At 36.6% G+C, this 20,236-nt stretch overlaps 1 protein-coding gene across 1 annotated transcript in view; it reads left to right on the forward strand.

Moving 5' to 3' along the window:
* The first annotated feature begins 3,007 nt into the window (after positions 1–3,007).
* Positions 3,008–20,236, forward strand: part of LOC106063896 (cadherin-23-like) — a 108,960-nt gene continuing 91,731 nt past the window's right edge. The window contains exons 1-5 of the mRNA XM_056022159.1: positions 3,008–3,192; positions 8,779–8,881; positions 13,965–14,185; positions 17,060–17,107; positions 19,878–19,976. Coding sequence (XP_055878134.1) covers positions 8,803–8,881; positions 13,965–14,185; positions 17,060–17,107; positions 19,878–19,976 — 447 coding nt within the window. The 5' untranslated portion in view covers positions 3,008–3,192; positions 8,779–8,802. The remainder of the gene's footprint in view (positions 3,193–8,778; positions 8,882–13,964; positions 14,186–17,059; positions 17,108–19,877; positions 19,977–20,236) is intronic.

Below are 20,236 nucleotides of genomic sequence, written 5' to 3' on the forward strand. Positions count from 1 at the left end.
GACGAGAAATGTACCGTTATCTTTGTGTCTTTCTGACTATTTTATTAAATTTTGTTTTTGTATTTGAAGATTATGGTTCAGTGTTTTATGTATAATTGCTACTTTACTTTTGCGTCTTCTGTCCTGAAGGCTTTCTAAATTTAGCGATTTTACAAAGGTGTTACTCTAGACTTTAGTCGAATGTGAATATTCGTTTGTTATGAATCTCACTGCTCTATTTTGTGTCTGTTCCAGTCATGTGAAACACTGCACTCATCCTTTATCTTTGTAATCCAAGACTTTGCTGTGCACAGGTTTTGCACATAACTTATAAATTGTATTCAATGTATCCGGTAATATACAAGTGAGCTAACCGTTTAGACTAGCGGCTAAGTGCTTTACACTTAAATTTATTTCAAACAATTTATTTATGTTTTTTTTTTTATTTTCTGTATATTGTTACTACAAGAAAAAAGTACTCAATTAGTTAAAAAAAAATTTTGTAGTAGGTCTGTGTTAGTGGACTATCTGATAACCTTACACTTTCGGATAAGGTAATAATGAATGTATCCCTTCCTGTTCCTATAAATAGCAATCCTGGAAATATCAACTCGACAGCTGATATCGAGAGATTGAGATGTTGCGATTGGTCCATTTGAGAGTTACAAGAGTCCTATAAAGAGGAAGAGAAGTTGGTTTAAGAATAAAGACATAGGACTGATAATTATATTATCTTTTGAGCTATAGACATTCCTTGGAAAAAAAATAAAGAGGCGAATTCTTTCGAATCTGAAGATTAAGGAAGAGTGCAGAATTTCACGTGTAGATACGTGGACTCAGCTGAGACCTTTATATTTTGCAACAATAAACGCAGACATTGCCGTTGTCTTCTGTGATGTCATTTAAAACCTTTTATCAACTCACTCTGTCTGACTGTCTGGTATAAATAGTGTACACGTTATTTCTCCCACTTACTATTCTCGGATCAAGTTCAAAATTTGTAGAATTTTTCATTATTCTCAAAAATAAAATTAACCAATAAATTAATTAACCAATTAGTCCATTAATTAGTGATAATTAATAAATTTTGTTTAATATAATAAAAAAAGATTTTTGCAGTATTGAGATATAAGGCAGTAAGTGTGTGGTTCTTTCCCTTATAAAAGCTTTTGTTTTTTAAAAGTATTTTTTTTTAACTTTGAATGTTGTAAGTTACTTTTTGAATGTCTTCCCATGTCGTCGGTTTTCTTTTGGTCTTTCTTTTGGTCTTTCTTTCGGTCTTTCTTTTGGTCTTTCTTTTGGTCTTTTGGAACTTCTTGTGTGAGTAAAGAGGCCAATCCCTGATACACAGCTGCGTTGGGCGTCTGTAAGCACCAGGCGCCGTTGTACAATCACCCTTCTTTCTACTACTGTTGTGTATGCTCTAACTAAACCCTAAAATTTCTTATTCCATATGCTAGGACGAATTCGTAGTGGTCCATTCTGTCATTAGAGCATGGAACCAATTAGCATCTTCTTCTTCTTCGTTCTCATTTTACATCGGAGAGTTTAGATCGGTAATCCTATATCTGAGATGAGCCGCGCAGTGGTTTCCAGATCAGGCAGTTCTACGTTTAGTTTTAGTTCTATAGGAGGGTTTTGGGGCCCGAGTCTTGTTCGGGCCTCTTGATATAGTGTGCAGCTTTGAAGGATCAGCATTCTCTGGTGATGCTTCACAGGGGCAGGTTTCGCTCGTCCCAACTTTAAGCTTCCGAAACATATGTTGTCTCATTCTGTTGTGTCCGGTTCTGAGTCGAAAAAAGATGCGTTGATCATGTCCAGATAGCTTATAGTTTTAGCTTTTTAGATAGCTTTTACGAATCTCACTATCCAGGCTCTCTGCAAACTGCACCATACACCACCAACTTAAAGAACTTGACAACTCAGGGCTCCAAAGTAACGTAACACTTTAATAGTTGAATAAATAACAGCCAATACTGTACAATTGGCAACACGTACACTGTACAAATATCTCTCCGATAACACCGTTCCGCAGTATCAACTCTTGCACTGGCCTCTCCGTCTCGTTCCGGGCTTGCACTGGGTTCAACAGTTCAGGACTGACTTCACACACTAGGCTCGTTGTGTCGGACTCGATCGCAGACCAAGATCAAGACGCCAGCCGTCTCAACTGTACTTGACAGTACTCCGCACTGAACCGTCGTAATGCTCCGTACAGACCCACACCGCTGAACTGTGCTCTAGTCGACCGGACTGTAGTGAACCGGGCTCTGAACCCCTGCCGTGAACCTCCTTTCTGAACCTTGCTGTATTGAGCCCCTTTTCTCGACCGTCTTGACTGCGACACCTCCTCTCTTATATAGGGTCCCTACTGGCCTTCTTGAACCGGACAGAACGCCGCTCGACGTTTCTATGTGGTCAGATGACTACAACTCTCGTGACGCTCCTGAGCTCTGTTGACGACGTCGATCCTTCTCAGACCGCCGTCGATCCTTCCCGAACCGCCGTGTTGACACTCGTCTCGGCTGACCGGCGTAACTCGTCACGGTTGACCGCTCGTCTAGCGCTGGCCTGGGGCGATTTGCGTCGGCTGACTACACTCACACCACTACCCCCATCTGTGCCACCACCAGGTTTATAACAATAGGCGTACTTTTTCTTGTAATGTGGATGTGAGCTGGAATTAGCTGAATATGCAGGAATAACAATGAGTTTATGTCTCTTATTCACATGCACGACTAGATGAACACAGGGATACGTGTAGGACGTAATTATCTTATCTTTTGAAGGAACGTCTGTAGTTTATAATATTTAGCAAGTAAAAAATCTACTTTAATAAAAGACATCTAACTAGCAGCAGTACGCCTGCATTACCAATAGATAGCTCAATTCTACGAAAACAATTTTGTTTAAAAGGTTTATCTCAGTTATTTTAAAACTAGACTAAAATAAGGTGACATTAAATCCACCTGTCACTATATTCGGCGTTAGAACATTGACAGGATTGTCTGTAATCTCCCGACTACTGATTACAGTAGTGTTTTGTCATTGGTCAATTAGGTGAGATAAAAAAAAAGTAACACACTCAACTCGTTGGGGCTAAGTTATAAACTACTTGCATTGAGGGCAATGATGTCGTGTGTTGAGTTGTGTTTTGTGTTGTTTCTGTAACAAGTGGAATGCCATGGTTTGAGAGTTGAATTAAATTAAGAAGTAAGTAGAATAGGCGTTTTTATTCTTTTTAATTAGGGACTACATTTGTTCGCAAAACAATAACAAGAAAACAACACATTTTATAAAGCGATTTATAAACTAGAAAGTGGACCCTTTCAGATCTTGCGATCTATAGGGCAGCTGAAAAGGTCATCTGTTTCTTTGGATAACGGTTAAAGATCAGGGTGTCATGTGGCGATCATGACCATCAACCGCCTTTACTTTCTCCAACGTAACATAGTTAAACTAAACTAAAGAAAATTAATTAAACCTTTCATAACTTTTTTTTTTTTGGGGGGGGGGGGGGGGTGAAATAGACCTATATAGATATAATCATCCGACTGTATGCTTACGGTTCGATCTTATTCTTTTAACATTGTAGAAATATTTGTCCATAATAAAATCAGTATTAAGGAATATGTTTCTTACATAAACGTTAATGCACAATAAAATGTCTAAATAAAGATGTGTGCTTGTATTTTTGCCTTGAATTAAAACCTTTAGAAAAGAATGGTAACCTACTTACTTTTACCGGTAAAGTTTAAAATCTCATTACATAAGATTGATTTGGAATTTCACATCTTGATCTAGTAACCAAAGAAATAGACGTAATCAGGACGTAATCATCTTCTTTTTTTGAAGTAACGTCTGTATTATATAAGATAAGAAGATAGAAACGAAATCGTTGAAGTTTTAAGAAACATTAGACCTGTTTAACTATATGTGCTATTTACATGCTTGACTAACCATGCCGATGTGCGATTTTCTTGTCTGACCACTAAAAATACAACTAACACTATTGCATAACCGTTAATTAAACGCGCAAGGGGAAAAAAAAACAGGGTTATCTTGTCATTAGGACTGCACACTCAGTACACTATATGGGCCTAAACGTGTACGTCTATCTGGCCAGGTTGTTAAAATCAGTCGGACACACGGTCTATTTACTTTCTGGGCAGGGAGGGTGTGTAACTATTTTAGTGTAAAGATAGATCTTAAGTACATGCTTGACTAGCCACGCCAGTGTGTTATTTTCATGTCTGACCACTCCACATTAAGCAAACACTATTACATAACACGTTATGCAGAGTAGTCTTGTAGTACAAAGACTAAAAAAAACCCAAAGATTTACTGCTGCAGGGGCAAACGGCTGTATAGAAAATACGAAAAACATGCATATATGTAACCCTGCCGGACCAAGACGGCAGGGTTACATATATGCTTGTTTTTCGTATTTTCTATATAGTCTTGTAGTATCATCGACTACACATATACAGTACACTAGGCCTACATGTGTATGTCTAGCTGACCAAGTTGTTAACTGTTGCCCATCACTAGATATGTATTCATTCAAATGAGTTCTTACACATGCAGACTTATAAATGTTTTTATATCTTTTTTGTGACATTCTATTGAAATGAGTCTTCTTGTAAGCTCAAGGTAACAAGAAAAAAAAAACATTTAAAACAAGATTACAAAGAGAGTTTGTGTTACACAAACTCAGAGGCGGCCCCCGTCGAAGTCGGATCCCTGTCGGATCTGCATATTCGCAAATAATATTCAAGAGGTGATTTAATTTTGATGTAAAATGTTTTACACGTTTCGGATGTTCCTTCAGAGTTGAAGATAATTACTTCCTAGTCCAAACCTCCCGCAGGACGACGGGGGATGGGAGCGGGAAGGGTTTGAACCCTGGGCCATCCATAAATCTGAACGACAGTCCAGCGCGCAAACCGCACGACCAGGCAGCCATCCGATGGTCAAAAGTAATAATGTTTCAAAGATTCATTTGCCGTAAATTTAAATTTAAATTTAATAAAAAAATAGTAGATTAGTTTTAGTATAATAAAACATTACAATATTGATCAAAACGTTTGGAAATGAAAATCTACACTTTTTTTTTACACTTTAAGTTTAGAAATTGAAATTCTACATCTTAATCTAGTCTATTTTAGTCTAAACTAATTCTAGATCTAGACTCTAAAATAATTTTAATTAGAATATAAATCCAGATCTAGATATACTGTAATAAAAATCTAGATCTAGTTTAAAAAATCTAGATTAGATCTAAATCAAGATATCATTCCTTTTTTAAACGCGAGTCACATAACGAGGCTTAATAAACATTACTATACCGAGTTCTTTTTTCATTTCATTTGAAGAATTAATTCCATATAACGTCAGAGGGAAAAAAAAAACACTACGTCACACGGCCTAGCTAGACTAAAAATCGCCTTCATCTATAAGAGCCATTTATCGAGTGTTCATAGACTTTGGTGCACCGAGTGCGTTCTTTAAGCATTTCATTTAAAGAATTCATTCCATATGACGTCAAAGGAAAAAAAAAACACTACGTCACACGGCCTAGCTAGAATAAAAATCGCCTTCATCATTAGGAGCCTTTTATCGAGTGTTCATAGACATTGGTGCACCGAGTGCGTTCTTTTAGCATTTCATTTAAAGAATTCATTCCATATGACGTCAAAGGAAAAAAAAACACTACGTCACAAGGCCTAGCTAGACTAAAAATCACCTTTATCAACACGAGCCATTTCTCGAGTGTTCATAGACATTGGTGCACCGAGTGCGTTCTTTTAGCATTTCATTTAAAGAATTTATTCCATGTGACGTCAAAGGAAAAAAAAACACTACGTCACACGGCTTAGTTAGACTAAAATATGTTTTCATTAATACAAGCGATTTTTTCGAGGGTTAATAGACATTGGTGCACCGAGTGCGTTCTTTTAACATTACATTTAAAGAGTCCATTCATATGACGTCAAAGAAAAAAAATTCCATTACCTCACAATAGGCTAGTACCGGTACCATAAAAAAAAAATGTCTTTATTTACACGAGATATTTAACGAGGGTTCATAGACATTGGTGCACTGAGTTCTAATAGATATTATTTAAAAAGGATCAAAGCCACATTGTTTTTGCGTTTTGTCTGTCAGTCGGTCTGTCCGTTATCTTGATATAAAACAAACAACTAAAAGTTATTAAAAATTGATTAACCTTTATTTTACGTTTCAAAACATCGCAATAATTTTTAGGTATGAACACAATTGAAAAGTTTATATAATAGATTGTTCCGGATGTTTGTATAAATAGTAAAAGAAAAAGAGAATTTCAGATAAATGTAATACCGTTAATTAAATTTTTTGGATGGTCTCGTATAAAAATTAGATGTACTACAGCCACGTGGAGAGATTTTCATACCTTACTTTGGTGTTTGGATTCTGTTTTCCTTAAAAATCGGAACATAATATTAACGATAATTAGATTTTTTAATGTTTTAGGTAGAAAGTTAAATGTACTGTAAGAGAGTAGTGAGTTAAAATATTTTTCATAAAAATCCGTAAAAACATTATTTCGTAAATGAGAAGATTATTTGTTTATTAATTAGAAGAGGGAGTTCAAACAATTATTTGGCGTTAGTAGATTTTTAAATAAATTCGGAAATTTCTGGCGACGATTTGTAAGAAACAAAATCCGGAACTTTCTTTATCGATTACAAAACTTCTATGTTATGTTTTACAAGAAAATTAAATGTCTAAAAAGTAATTTTCAGTAATCAATTCTAGTAAATTACTTTTTTTTAAAAGCCTTATGCGATTTCAAACAATCATTAGGCATAATTCATGTTTTATAAAACAATATCAGATTTTCAATAGCTTTTAGAGTTCTAGTTTTTTAAATCTAATCGTGACGGACAGACCGACCAACAGACAAAACGCACAAAAATAAGCTTCTTTTATTCGGATGGGGGCACTAAACAAAAAATAAATAAAATCTGATTTTTAAAAAAAGTTTAAGGAATTGGTTTAGCACCTGATCGTGTTGCGACGTTACGCTACTGCACGAAAATCGAAAATGTGCGTGATATTTACATACAAAGTGCATTATTAGCCTTTATAAACAAACAGAAATGTTTTCTTTTAATTTTAGCAGCTAGTTGACCAGAAAAAACGTCTTTAACTATTATTTGTATTTGTTGTAAACATTTTCTGTACATTTTAAAAATATATTTGACTTAGTGATACTGAAAATACACAAAAATTGTCCATCTTTGTTAGCATATTGTAACATTGCCTCCCTTACATTTACGTAATTGTTTTAGAATTGGTGTATTTTTATGAAAAAATCGCTTGCATAATTAATTTTATAAATTAAACGGTTTGCTTTTAGAAAACCAAAAGTAGCCGTTGCACCTAAACTTTTTAAGCCGGATTTAATGATGAAATAATATTTTTCATATCTCTTCTAGTTTTCGAGATCTGAGTGTGACAGACGGACAGACGGACAGACGGACAGACGGACATTTTGCACAAACCTAATAGCGGCTTTTTCCCCTTACGGGGGCCGCTAAAAAAACAAAGCTTATCTATAGAAACGACAACTCCGCACTTACAACTATCTCTTAATAATGTTAAAGCTATTTCCCTTATTTGATATCAATCTAAATTATTACTTCTTGTAAGTTCAAGGAAACAAGAAAAAAAAATCTTAAAAAAAAAACCAAAGCTAATCTATAGAAACGAAAACTTCGCACTAACAACCATATCTCTTAATAATGTTAAAGCTATCTCCCTTCTTTGATATCATTCTAAATAATTACTTACTAATAATGAATTGACTAATTGGTTAATTTTTAAATTGATTCATGTTTCGTTTGGTACGATAAAAATTGTTTATAGCTTCAACTTGTTCCGAGAATGGGTGTGGGAGAAATAACGTGTACACAACTTTTACAAACAGATAAACAGAGTGAGCTCAAATAAGCTTTGTAAAATAATCTCACAAGACCAGAACAAATGAAAATAGCGCCGTGATGATTGTCTAGTGCAAATACAGCTAAAATATCAAATGATCAGTCTATCACTAAATTTAAAAACACGTGATATTAAATAATATGTATTCAAACACTTGAAGACTTACTAGAAACACAAGTTTTATATTCGACTAGAGCTGACAGAAGCGGCAAGGGGATGTAGCCATAATCACAGGAGACGCACACACACTCACGAAATTTTATGTCTACATGAAGCCTAAGTCTTTGTGGTTTTGTAAAACATTAGCTGTACTGCTAATAGGGGAGCTTACTGTACCAAGCTAAGGAGAAAGACTTCTTGCAATAACGAAGCATAAGAAGAAATAAAAACAACGAGAAATTATAGACTTTCACCAATTTATTTTCACCAATTTATTTTTAGCGGTGTCTATTTTGAGACAAATTTATTTTAAGACACGACTTTGCAAGCATTTTATCTTATCTTATCTTATATAATACAGACGTTACTTAAAAAAAAAAGAAGATGATTACGTCCTACGCGTAACGCGTCATGCATTTAGTCATACATATTAACCAATGACTTAAATTCTGCCAAGTCACTGGTTTTCCTGGCTAGCTCAGGCAACCCATTCCATGCCCTAATAGCACTAGGGAAGAAGGAGTTTTTGTATAAATTTGTCCTAGTATATTGGACGAAGAATGTCCCTTTATCTCTGTGTCTTTCAGACATTTATATGCTAATACTAAATCCGTTAGAAAATAAATTGGTTATTAGTACATTTTCTCTTTTCAGGATATTCAAAATTTAAAAAAACCCATGGATTTATTCAAAATGACTAATAGTGCTCTGGTGATTATCTTCTTCTCAACATTGTTTGAGTTAGTTACATCACAAGGTAAATGTTTACTACTCACCAATTATTACTTCACTCTTTCTCTCCTAACTGACGATACCAGCGTTGATTCCACCAGAATGTGGTAAATAATTACGGAGTGAAAGAGTTAAAACTGTTATCAGTAAACAAAGGGTTAAGACCTTGTGTTCTTACATGTCATTGGTGCTATAATATAAATTTTACAAAGGCAAGAGCAGTTTAATATTTAGTTGAAAATGCGAACATGCAAGGTAGCGGCCAGGTCAGTCATACATTCATTTTTTGAAAGCTTGTTTACACAGTTCTTCGTGGTTTTATTTTCATACTTTCAGTTTTCAATCTAATATCAATGCCGATAACTTTTGCGCATTAACTCTTTCTCTCCTAATTAACGATACCATCGTTGATTTGACTTTATTAAATTAAATTAATTTGTGTTTTTTATAAAATGTAATTTGTTTATATAAAAAGAGCATACATCCTCCTATAATTTTATAACAAAATTAATGTTTTCTGATGACAAAAACACAAATTTTACTGAAGTTTAATCATAACAGGGTAGAATGTACACATGTGGAAAATGAACAATTGTCAGAATATAGAGAAATAATTACGGAGATAAAGAGCTAATTAACACAAAGTCGTTCGGGCATTGAGGGTTGATACACACAGTAGTTCCAAACTAAGACTCGATGGTTCCGGGTTCGAACCCTAGCCCTCCGCCATTCCAAGCCGCGGGAGGTTTCTAAAGTCAAGTAAAGCTTCTCTTTCAGACCTTGCGATCTATAGGGCAGATAATGTTAAGGTCATCGGTTTCTATGGCCAACGGTTGACAAGCAAGGTGTCATGTGGCCAGCACAACGACCAACCGCCTTTACTGTCCCCAAACTTAAGTCAAGTACCCATTAGAGTTTGGTAGACCCAGGGGTGTCCTAGAAATCCCAAAACTCAAAATCCCAGTCTTCACAGAGATTCGAACCCAGAACCCCAGTTTCGGAAGCCAAGCGCTTAACCACTCAGCTCCCGCGCCACCCGCGGAGGGTTTGGTCTAGAATAAAAGAATTTTCAAATTAGCATAAGCATTCGAAATAAAGTACAACTAACAAACAAAACGACATGTACAAAAGAGTGAAAAGGAGGACCCCTAAAAGGGGACAAGAAAAAGGACCACTATAAAGGAGGAAAAAAAAGAGGACCCTTACAAAGGAGGACAAGAATAAGGACCCCTACAAAGGAGGAAAAAAAAAAGCGGACCCTTACAAAGGAGGACAAGAATAAGGACCACTACATAGGAGGAAAAAAAAAGAGGACCCTTACAAAGGAGGACAAGAATAAGGACCCATACAAAGGAGGATAAGAAAAAGGACCCCTACAAAGGAGGAAAAAAAGAGGACCCTTAAAAAGGAGGACAAGAATAAGGACCACTACATAGGAGGGAAAAAAGCGGACCCTTACAAAGGAGGACAAGAATAAGGACCACTACATAGGAGGGAAAAAAAAGCGGACCCTTACAAAGGAGGACAAGAATAAGGACCCCTAGAAAGGGATCAGTAAATTTTAGGTTTTAAAACGACTATTAAATATCATGTTTCATCATTTGCGCCAACATGCACTATTTGATGACGGAATTACATTTTTAGTAAGTGAATATAGACAGGATGTGGACACGTGTAAAAGAATACAACGTATTGGGTTGGAACTTGAGTCGATCCGTCTAGAGAGTAACGAAACGAGCAATCGCCAGTGGAAGTTTCAGAAAGGTGAAAAAAAACAGCGTAGGTTCCTTGTTTTAGTTGTCTAGTCAAGAAGGGTCTAAAAGACTTGAAGGCATTCCAGTAAGTTTGTAAAGGCAACAGGTTTTAAGCAGTGGCGTAGATGGGAATTTGTCATTATTTGGGGAACCGTGGGGGACTTGACCTCTTTAGGGGCCACTGCATTTTGACATTAAGATCATGACATGAGATAATGAGGTAATATTTAATATTTAAAGTAAAAAAAACCCATCAATTTCGAACACTCATTTGAGGGACCCCCTTAAGTGGGGGCCCAGGGGGAATTTTCAAATTCTTCCCCCATTCCCCCACCATAGCTATGCCACTGATTTTGAGACAATCTGAAGATTAGAGAACGACACGGTCTGTGTAACTCATAGGCATGTAAAGACAGAGGCGGCGACATTGAAGTGCTGAAAGACCTGATAATCAAGACTGAGCACATTTATGATTATCGGCTCACAACTTGTATTACCTGTAATAATTCTTTAGTTGAGAAATTGAGAAAAGACTAAATGTGGCTCAACAAAAAATGGCTGAGACGGATTTTGGGAGTCCGTTACACAGATCGGGTCTCAAACAAGGAAATCCTATACCGAACTGAGAGTCGAACACTTTGTGAGGTTGTGACAGAGCGGCGTCGCATGAGTTTGCGGAACATGTTCTCCGACAAAATAAACTACGCATACCAAGAGTTGCGATGACATGGAGGCCAATACGAGGAAAGCGCAAACAGGGACGTCCTCGTATAACTTGGTGCGACACCTTCATGGAGCAGGTTGGAGGAGGCTTCAGACATTGCCAGTGACCTTCGATGAAGTCCAGTAGGGAATCGGCGCAGACAGGCGCCGTTTATCCCGTTGGTAGTTAGAAAGGCTTTTATCCAACCACCAGGCCTGGACATTGGGATTCTTCATCCCATGTCCTGTCTGAGGGCACCCAGCGGTAGACAGCCATATCGATTGACTGGGCCAGACCGGGCAGTGCCGCGTACACAGCGCACCGTCCTCGAGCTTCGTCACCAGCTATAAGTGTCAGGGACAGTGCTAACTGCGGGGAGCTTGTCTCATATTCCTATAATGTAACCGCCACTGTTCCGTGCGTGGGTCGCCAATCCAGCAATCCGGAACTACCCGGCAGTAGCACAGAACACAGAAGATACCAACACCCGACACAATTACATCCCGAAACCATTGCTAACAAAAATGTTATAGAAAATGTGACGTTTTTCACAGGCAACCAATGTGCGCTCTAAACTATGCACCATACGCACAAAATAAAAATAAAATGCGCAACGAAAGTCTATTTACGTCAACTGGATCGCACGGTCTGAAAGGCAAACACACTTTCCTTTTCCTCATTAACGAACCACTTCAGGATACGACTCAAGTAAAGTTTAGCATCTAGTACAAGGTGTTGCTGGAAAACAGACATAGACTATAACAAACTGTTACAACGTCATTGGGTGGTTATTACATCATGGTATTTCCCAAGATCATCATCATCATCATCAAACTCCATTAGAGTGAGGGCTTGAGAGGCTCAAATCCTCTCTTGCAAAAGCCCTGGACAGAAACCCTGCTGTCTTGCGTAGTGCATAAATGTCGCCATACAGGTCGAGAATTTTGGGTTTCCCAGACCTGTCGAGACGGAGATCAGCAAGTCTGGGGCAGTCAAACAGAATATGAGGCACGGTTTCCTCTTCTTCCCCGCAGCGGGGGCACCGTGAATCAAAATTTGGCCATAGCCGCGAGAAATATGAGCCAACAGGACAGTGGCCTGTCCTGCACTGTGCTATAATAGCTTCCCAAGATTAGATCTGATGACTCAGTAATGGAGCTAATATCTTTACTGTTGTACACCGGAGATCCTGCTTTAGCAAAAGAAATGAAATACCTTTTTACGAAACATACAATACTTCAAATAGATCAAGAAAAGTCCGAACATATATTATTAACACAGTGTGTAACTTAATTTCAGTAATGAATGCAAAAAGTAGACTTCATATAAAACTTCAAACTTTCAGACAGCCGCCGCTAATTGTCTTTCCTTTTAATCTGTTTAAAATTAGCTTCTACAGTAGACTGGAAAGACACAGTCTCTTCGACCGAAAAGATTCCTGCTTATTTTTCACCTGCTTTGGCAATTTTTAGTTCACCTGGAATCTTACTGTTGTTTCTTGAAACGTAACCACGCTGTTCTCTGATAGTGTTATAAATCTACCCCTGCAGTGATGCTAATAGTGCGCACCAGTGCACTGTTCAGTGCGCAATATTGATGGATTGTTTATGGATGTATTTCTACATAGGCATGGCTAAAGAAAAGGAAACTGTGTACAATGGACCTCATTCACCAAATTGAACGGTCACGTCTTAATATTGATAAAACAACGGAAAAAAAACTGTCACGTGATAACCATTGGTGATTAAAATTAGATCGTAATTTCTTTAGAAGAGATAGAGAAGCAAGAAACTCAATGTTGTTTGTTTACGATCGGTGAATGAGTTCAATTAGTTCAATGTCGTATTTGTTTGTGTAATTCATGGTATTAACTCTTTCTCTCCGTAATTATTTACCACATTCTGGTGGAATCAACGCTGGTATCGTCAGTTAGGAGAGAAAGAGTTAAACCCTTGTCATTGTTTTTCTCCTTGTCGTTGAGTTGTAAATTAACAACAATATAATTAAAACAAACATTGACACTTATTTTCAAGCGACACCTACCTTTGACTCTCTACAATGATACTTCTGCTAGTTAAAGACCTGAATCATAGCGGTCTCGAATTGAGACAAAAAAAAAAGGAGTTATCTAATTGGCCTAAGTCATTGGCCTCCTTCAGTCGTAGAAGGACTGTGGTTCATATCGAACACTTTTTCATGTGTCTGTGGAGCCCTGGCGAGTCAAGGTGGCTTTCGCTTTGGTGGTAGAGGAGCTGGCCATTTTTCGTATGGCACACTTTACTTCAAGAGCTAAGGCCCATGTTTTTTGTCGGTGTCCATAGCTTCTCTCTAACTAGTGCGGTCTAAGGCTATGTCTTCCCACTGGTCAGTATCAATGTTTACTGATTTTAAATCCCGTTTTATTACATCCACGTAACGGAGGTGGGGGCGACCCGTTTTTCTTGAGCCAGACTCGAGTTGCCCGTACAGAATAATTTTCGGGATGCGATTGACCTCCATCCGGCGAACATGTCCGAACCAACGCTAGCGTCGTTGCCAGAGGACTGTAAAGATGCTGGGAAGGCCCGTTTGCCTGAGTACAACCCATGCAATAGTTAATGTTTTTTTTGAATATACCTGTCATAATTTTCTTTTCCTTCTTCTCTCTACAGCCCCTTTACCAATAAATAAAATTGAATGGCCACACGAACCTAACCCTATAGTTGTAAAAGAAGACTCACCGATTGGAACCAATTTAGCCAAACTGAGTGTAACAGGTGGAAAACACCCAAGACTAAATTCCTCATCGGAATATGTATCTCTCATTCTTACTTCGGAGAATTTGACTTACGCAACATACCATGCTGTCTTAATCAAAGCTCTTGATTTTGAGGTAATGTTTTTGAATAAGCTCAAAACGAAATTCAAAGATATTTTATTCATTTTTATATTTGTGTACAATGTTATATATAATATTGAATGCCACAATGCGTATTTAATTGAATCTGATTATATGTGGTTGGTACGATTTTATATTTACGGTCACTTTGTATTTTTAAAAAAAAATTCTCTTTAACCTAAGCTCGTGCTGCATGGCAACACACTTTAATCTCAAATTTTATTACTAGTGAATATAAAATGAAAAAGGGTTGTACCAGGTGGGAGGGGCGATATATGCAATCCGAGACCCTTCCTTTATGCTCTCTCTCCATGTGGATCTATCTCGTGCCACTTTTTTTTCTAGCTGCTAGTGTCGATTTTGAAGAGCTTCATGTAGTGTTTGCATACATCCGTATACCGTAAAAGTGGGCGACCAGCGGCTCTCCTGCCTTCAATTAGATCGCCATACAGGATGTCCTGTGGAAGTCGACCTACTGGCATTCTACGAACGTGGCCAAGCCAGCCAAGGCGTCTGCTGCTGATAACAGAGCGGATGTCCTGGCATCCTGCTCTATGTAGCACTTCCTCATTGGTTATTTTATCTTGCCACCTTATTTTAAAGATCCGCCTTAGGCATCGGAGGTGGAAGACATTTAGCTTTTTTTTCCTGCCATGAGTAGGTTGACCATGTTTCACTTCCGTACAGCAAGGTGCTCATCACACGGGTCCGGTAGACTAAGGCTTTAGTACTGTTAGTCAGCAACATGTTGTCCCAGACTCTTTTCTGCAACCGTGACATGGTGCACATTGCTTTAACTATCCTGTTGTTTATGTCTTTATCCAGTAGAGCATTGTTGGATATGATGGAGCCAAGATAGCAAAAGTGATCAACAATTTCATGTGGTTGGCCATTAATGTTTACTTGAGGTGCAGTGTTTTACTAGTCGACCTACTAGTATCTTAGTCTTGCTTGACTTGTAGGTAGCTTTACCTACGACTCATTTTCTTGTCTCTTTTTGCTAAATATTCTCAACGATCCTTTAATGTCTAAGGGTAATTTAACAATCTTTTATTCGCGGCGCAAACCAAGAGTGACGTCATATTTGTTTGAAGTCGGAAATGAATCAAAGAACTTAGCCAATATTAGTGGTATAAGTTTCTCTACCATCTTCTGATTAAAGCATTGCAATGTAGGCCTATAGGCTACATACGAGTAACACACAGTTTTAAACTCGTGGGAAGTGGTCGAGAGGCCAAGTGCGCTTGAACTTAGCTTGGCTTGGCTACCTAGAAGGGGGTTCGAAGTTCGACACCCGACTCGGGCAGAGTTGTGTTTACTGATCGCCTAAAGGCAGCACGGAAAACCAACTCCTAGATTCCCCCCCCCCCCACTGGTCCACAAATGAGATTGGACTAAAAGCTATAAGCATGAAAGTAGCGCTATATAAAAGCTATAATAATATAATAATAATAATAATATAGAACAAAACAATAATAATATAGAACAAGGTGGTAAGTCTAAACCAAATCTGTCTATCTAAGTCTGATTCTTTACTTAATGAGAGGCAATAGAGGTTATAGATGTCTTAAAGTAATTTCAAGGAAAATAAACACCCTCTCTTCTTTTACAAAAGAAATCAAGGTTACAAAGACAGTTTGGGTGGAAACACAAACTAAAAATTGGCCCCCAAAGCAGGTAACAAGGCAGGTTTCAATATTTCTAGAAAGAATATCGGAATGAAATTCTATCAAAGGCAAATGACAGAGAAGAATGGAGGAAGAAGGTTTACAGATCGGTGCCCCAATGGTCCAGCTGACAAAGGCAAAGTTAGATGTGAACCTGGCCTAACTGATGTCATATAATGATTATCTAATTGATCCAATTGGTTTGTAAAGGGTCAATCTCTTATTGAAAGCCTCAAGAAAAAAAATGTCCGTTAAAGAAAAAAAATGTCCGTTAAAGAAAAAAAATGTCTTTAGTTAAGTGACTAAGCTTTAATGTTTGATTCTGGAAATTTATGAGACTTCAGATAACGAAGTCAGTTTTTCAGTTTGCATCAAGGAAACAAATATTCGAGGAGCGTGGCTGAGTTTACTAAGGTAATTTTAGTCACAATTACCAAAACACATTGAAACAATACAATAATAAACAAAATAAAGAGGAAAAAATATCTTATACGAAGTGTAATCATATCAATTCTTTTTTTCCTTTTTATTTTGTTCAGTTCAGCCATGTAATTAAATTTGTAATAGATCAAGACTAACAATAATAAATCTGTGCGATTAGAAATATTTTTAACAATTGTTATTTTTAGTGCAATTTCATGCTTTTAGCTTTCTCGACGCGATATGATCCTATCACTTGTCTAGAGCAGTTAGGAAGGATTGGGGGGGGGGGGAAGAGAATGAAGGTGGTATCTCTGTGATTTTATGAATAAAATAAAGTCGTACGACATGAATTCAAACTCGAGGGCTCAAGCCTTCTCAATACAATACACTAACCACTGTGCCAGCGAAGTACTTGTGAAAATAGAAGGATTTATAGTTAAGCATCGTTAGTTTTAATTCTTTAAGCTGACACTTACTTCTCTACACAAATTATAAAGAAGACTAATTCAACTTATGCCACCACATCAGTCAAGTACAATTTCTTTCCCTTGTTCATTACTAAACAAAATAAATAACTACCAATGGTTAAAAAACTAATTCATTTACTTTTAAAAACAAATTGATTCTTATTTTGTCCGGTTCAAGAAATATTTGTGCGAAATTTCAACTTCATGTACGATGGTGTGTGGGAGCAATAACGTGTACAAACTTTTTACCAGACAAAGTGAGTTGATATAATAAGCTTTGTAAAAATAAGTATTATTACTTTTTTTTTCAGACAATGGGATCAACAGTATTTGTCCCTTGTACTGAACGTAATGACGATGTAAGTTGTTTTTTTTACATTTTTTTTTAGATAACATTATGTCTTTCTCTTTATTTATAAAAGTCACATATCAGATGGAGAGAAAAGATACACATGAAAACATGTACTGTAAAAAAAAAAAGTTTACTATTTCTTCTATTAGATTACACATCTCTTTATGAATGTAGGGCTAAAGGAAAAACTTAGAAAGAAAAAGTTCATGCATTTCATAAACAGCTCTAACGATTTTCCTAAAAATTTTGACAGTTTATATATACTGTATAACCTTGGAGAAAAAAAAAACAACAGCAATGACCACTTATTGAAAACTCTGGTGTAACCGTTAAAATTGTTGAGAAATATTTAATCATGTTAAAAATAAAGTGTCACTTGCGTCTTTTTATCATTGGATTTCTCCCGAAAGGAAAAAATAATTTTTTAAAACACATTACGTCACACGGCTCCAGCGGAAATACCCCTTGGTATAAATAAGTAGTACAGGAAAGCACTAAAATAAGACATGATACACTACTATTAGCTTCTAGGATTTTAACAAAAAATGTTTGCTTCACAGACCTTAATAATAATAATAATAATAATAATCTTTATTATCCGTAAGGAAATTTGTCTTACAATTTGTGCATTACACCAAACAAAAAACATTATAACTATAATTATTATATACAGACAGGAAAGTGGAAATTAATTCTTTTCCGCAAAGGATCAACCATAGACCTAAATAAATAGAGACTGGCCGATAAAAAAGTTTTATGAAACAAAAATTTGTGACTTGCAATTTTGTGTACTTTATTATACAGCATTTATGAGCAGTATAGTTTTGTCATAGACATAAATAAATATAGACTTGCCAATAAAAGAGTTTTATGAAAAGAAAATTTGTGACTTGCAATTTTGTGTACTTTATTATACAGCAAATACGATCAAAACTGCTCGCCTCCAGCAACAAATTAGTTTCCTTCCTACGGAAATACGACTCCGATGCAACCCCTCTGAACCTACACAATGCATGATGTCAATATCGGTTTGGACGACGTAGGGCATGAGATTCGCCAATGGGAAGAAAAAACACTCCACGGAAAATTTCCGGCTTCATTACATGGGGACAACATCGACAAGGCTGCTTCCTTAACATGGCTCAAAGCAGGTCATCTCTACCCTGAAACAGAAGGCTTTGTTACAGCAATACATGACAGAGTAATCAGGACAAAAAAATTACGAGAAGCATATCCTGAAACTCAATGTTGTCGACAAATGCCGAAAATGTGGAAATGTGGGCGAGTCGATTGAACACATTATGGCAGGATGTCCAGCCCTATCAGAATCAGCCTACCTAGGTCGCCATAACCAAGTTGCAAAGTTAATACACCAACACCTGGCTTTGACGTACAAATTGATCGGTAAGGACACTCCCCCTTATTATAAATACTCTCCGCAAGAGGTTCTCGAGTCTACTGAACATCTGATGTACTGGGATAGGCCTATTCTGACCGACAAAACAGTAGATTTCAATCGCCCGGATCTGCTGTTCATCGATAAAAAAGAAAAAACCGCTACCATTATCGATATCGCCGAACCACTGTCTCATAATTTAAGAAAAACTGAGATAGAAAAACAAAGAAAATATGGGAACCTAGGCTTGGAGATAACAATATACCCCATTGTTATATCAACCGAGGGGATAACAATAACTGACCTCACAGACACCTTCAAGGCCCTTAACATTCCTAGGAACATCTTCGTTGCCTGTCAGAGGGCGGTACTGCTGCAGACCTGCCACATCACCAGAAAATTCCTCAGTGGAAACTGTTAAAGGGACTACGATGAATTTTGTTTCTCTTTAGCGAAACTCGACCCTGGCAGCGCCAGAGAATGACTACTCGTTCATTTCTAACATAATAATAATAATAATAATAATAATAAAAAATGTTAAATTCTTTAAACGTTTTTTTTTATATATGTATTGTGTTAGTTAAAGAAACAAAAGAAAAAAAAAAACGACAACTCCGCACTTACGACTACATCTCTCAATAGTATAGAAGCTATTTCCTTTATTCGATATCAAACAAAATAATTAGTTACCAATAATGAATGGGAAATTGGTTAATTTTTTTAAATTGATTTGCGTTTTTTTTTTAGGTACCATAACTATTTGTTTAAAGTTTCAACTTTGATCCGAGAATGAGTGTGGAAGAAATAGCGTATTCAATCATCTAAGGGGACCAAGCCCTACATATTTAGCCGTATTTATAAATAAGGACTAAGGATTAATTTCTCATTGTTGATATCAAGCATAATTATTAATTACCAGTTTTCAATTGACTAAATGGTAATTTTTCTACTTAATCCGAGAATTTAAATGGGAGAAATAACGTGTTTCAGGTAGACAGAGTGAGTTGATACAAGCTTTGTAATAAAAACAAAGAAAGACAGAAACAAACAAAGAAAGACAGAAACAAACAAACAAAGAAAGAAACTAACAATCACACAAAGAAACTAACAAATAAAGAAACAAACAAACAAATTAACAAAGAAAGAAACAAACAAAACAAACAAAGAAAGACAGAAACAAACAAAGAAAGACAGAAACAAACAAACAAAGAAAGAAACTAACAAACAAACAAAGGAACAACAGGAATAAAAGTATTTTCATCTTGTTGCTTCACTGTTTGTTTTTTATTTATTTTGTGGGAGGCGGTGAAACGAGGCTTATATTATTTCTTGTTAAGTTTTTCGTGAACTATTCAGATGTTAGCTGTTTTTCTTTCCACAGTATAGCAAAATACCATTTACACTCCGCGTATATATCACAGATGTCAATGATGAGACACCAGTATTCTTAAACCGTCCGTATTCAATAAACGTGGCTGAGGTAAGACACTTAAAATTGTAAATTACCAATTCATTCTAAAACAATAATGTCACTGCGAAATTTAAGTTCTTTTTATGTAATTTATTTACTTGCAAAGCGGTATGTATTTTTTGTTCTGAATGTTTTGTTCAAAATCAAATGTTGGGGTTAAAAATATGTCTATGCCCTAATTAAAAAGGCTTACTTCAATGCCCAGCATTACTTTCTAGCATTTACGACTGTCGCGGGCTCCCAGAAGTAGGAATCTTGGGATATCCGGT

The sequence above is a fragment of the Biomphalaria glabrata genome, chromosome 2 (assembly GCF_947242115.1).
Source record: "Biomphalaria glabrata chromosome 2, xgBioGlab47.1, whole genome shotgun sequence".
Classification (NCBI taxonomy): domain Eukaryota; kingdom Metazoa; phylum Mollusca; class Gastropoda; family Planorbidae; genus Biomphalaria; species Biomphalaria glabrata.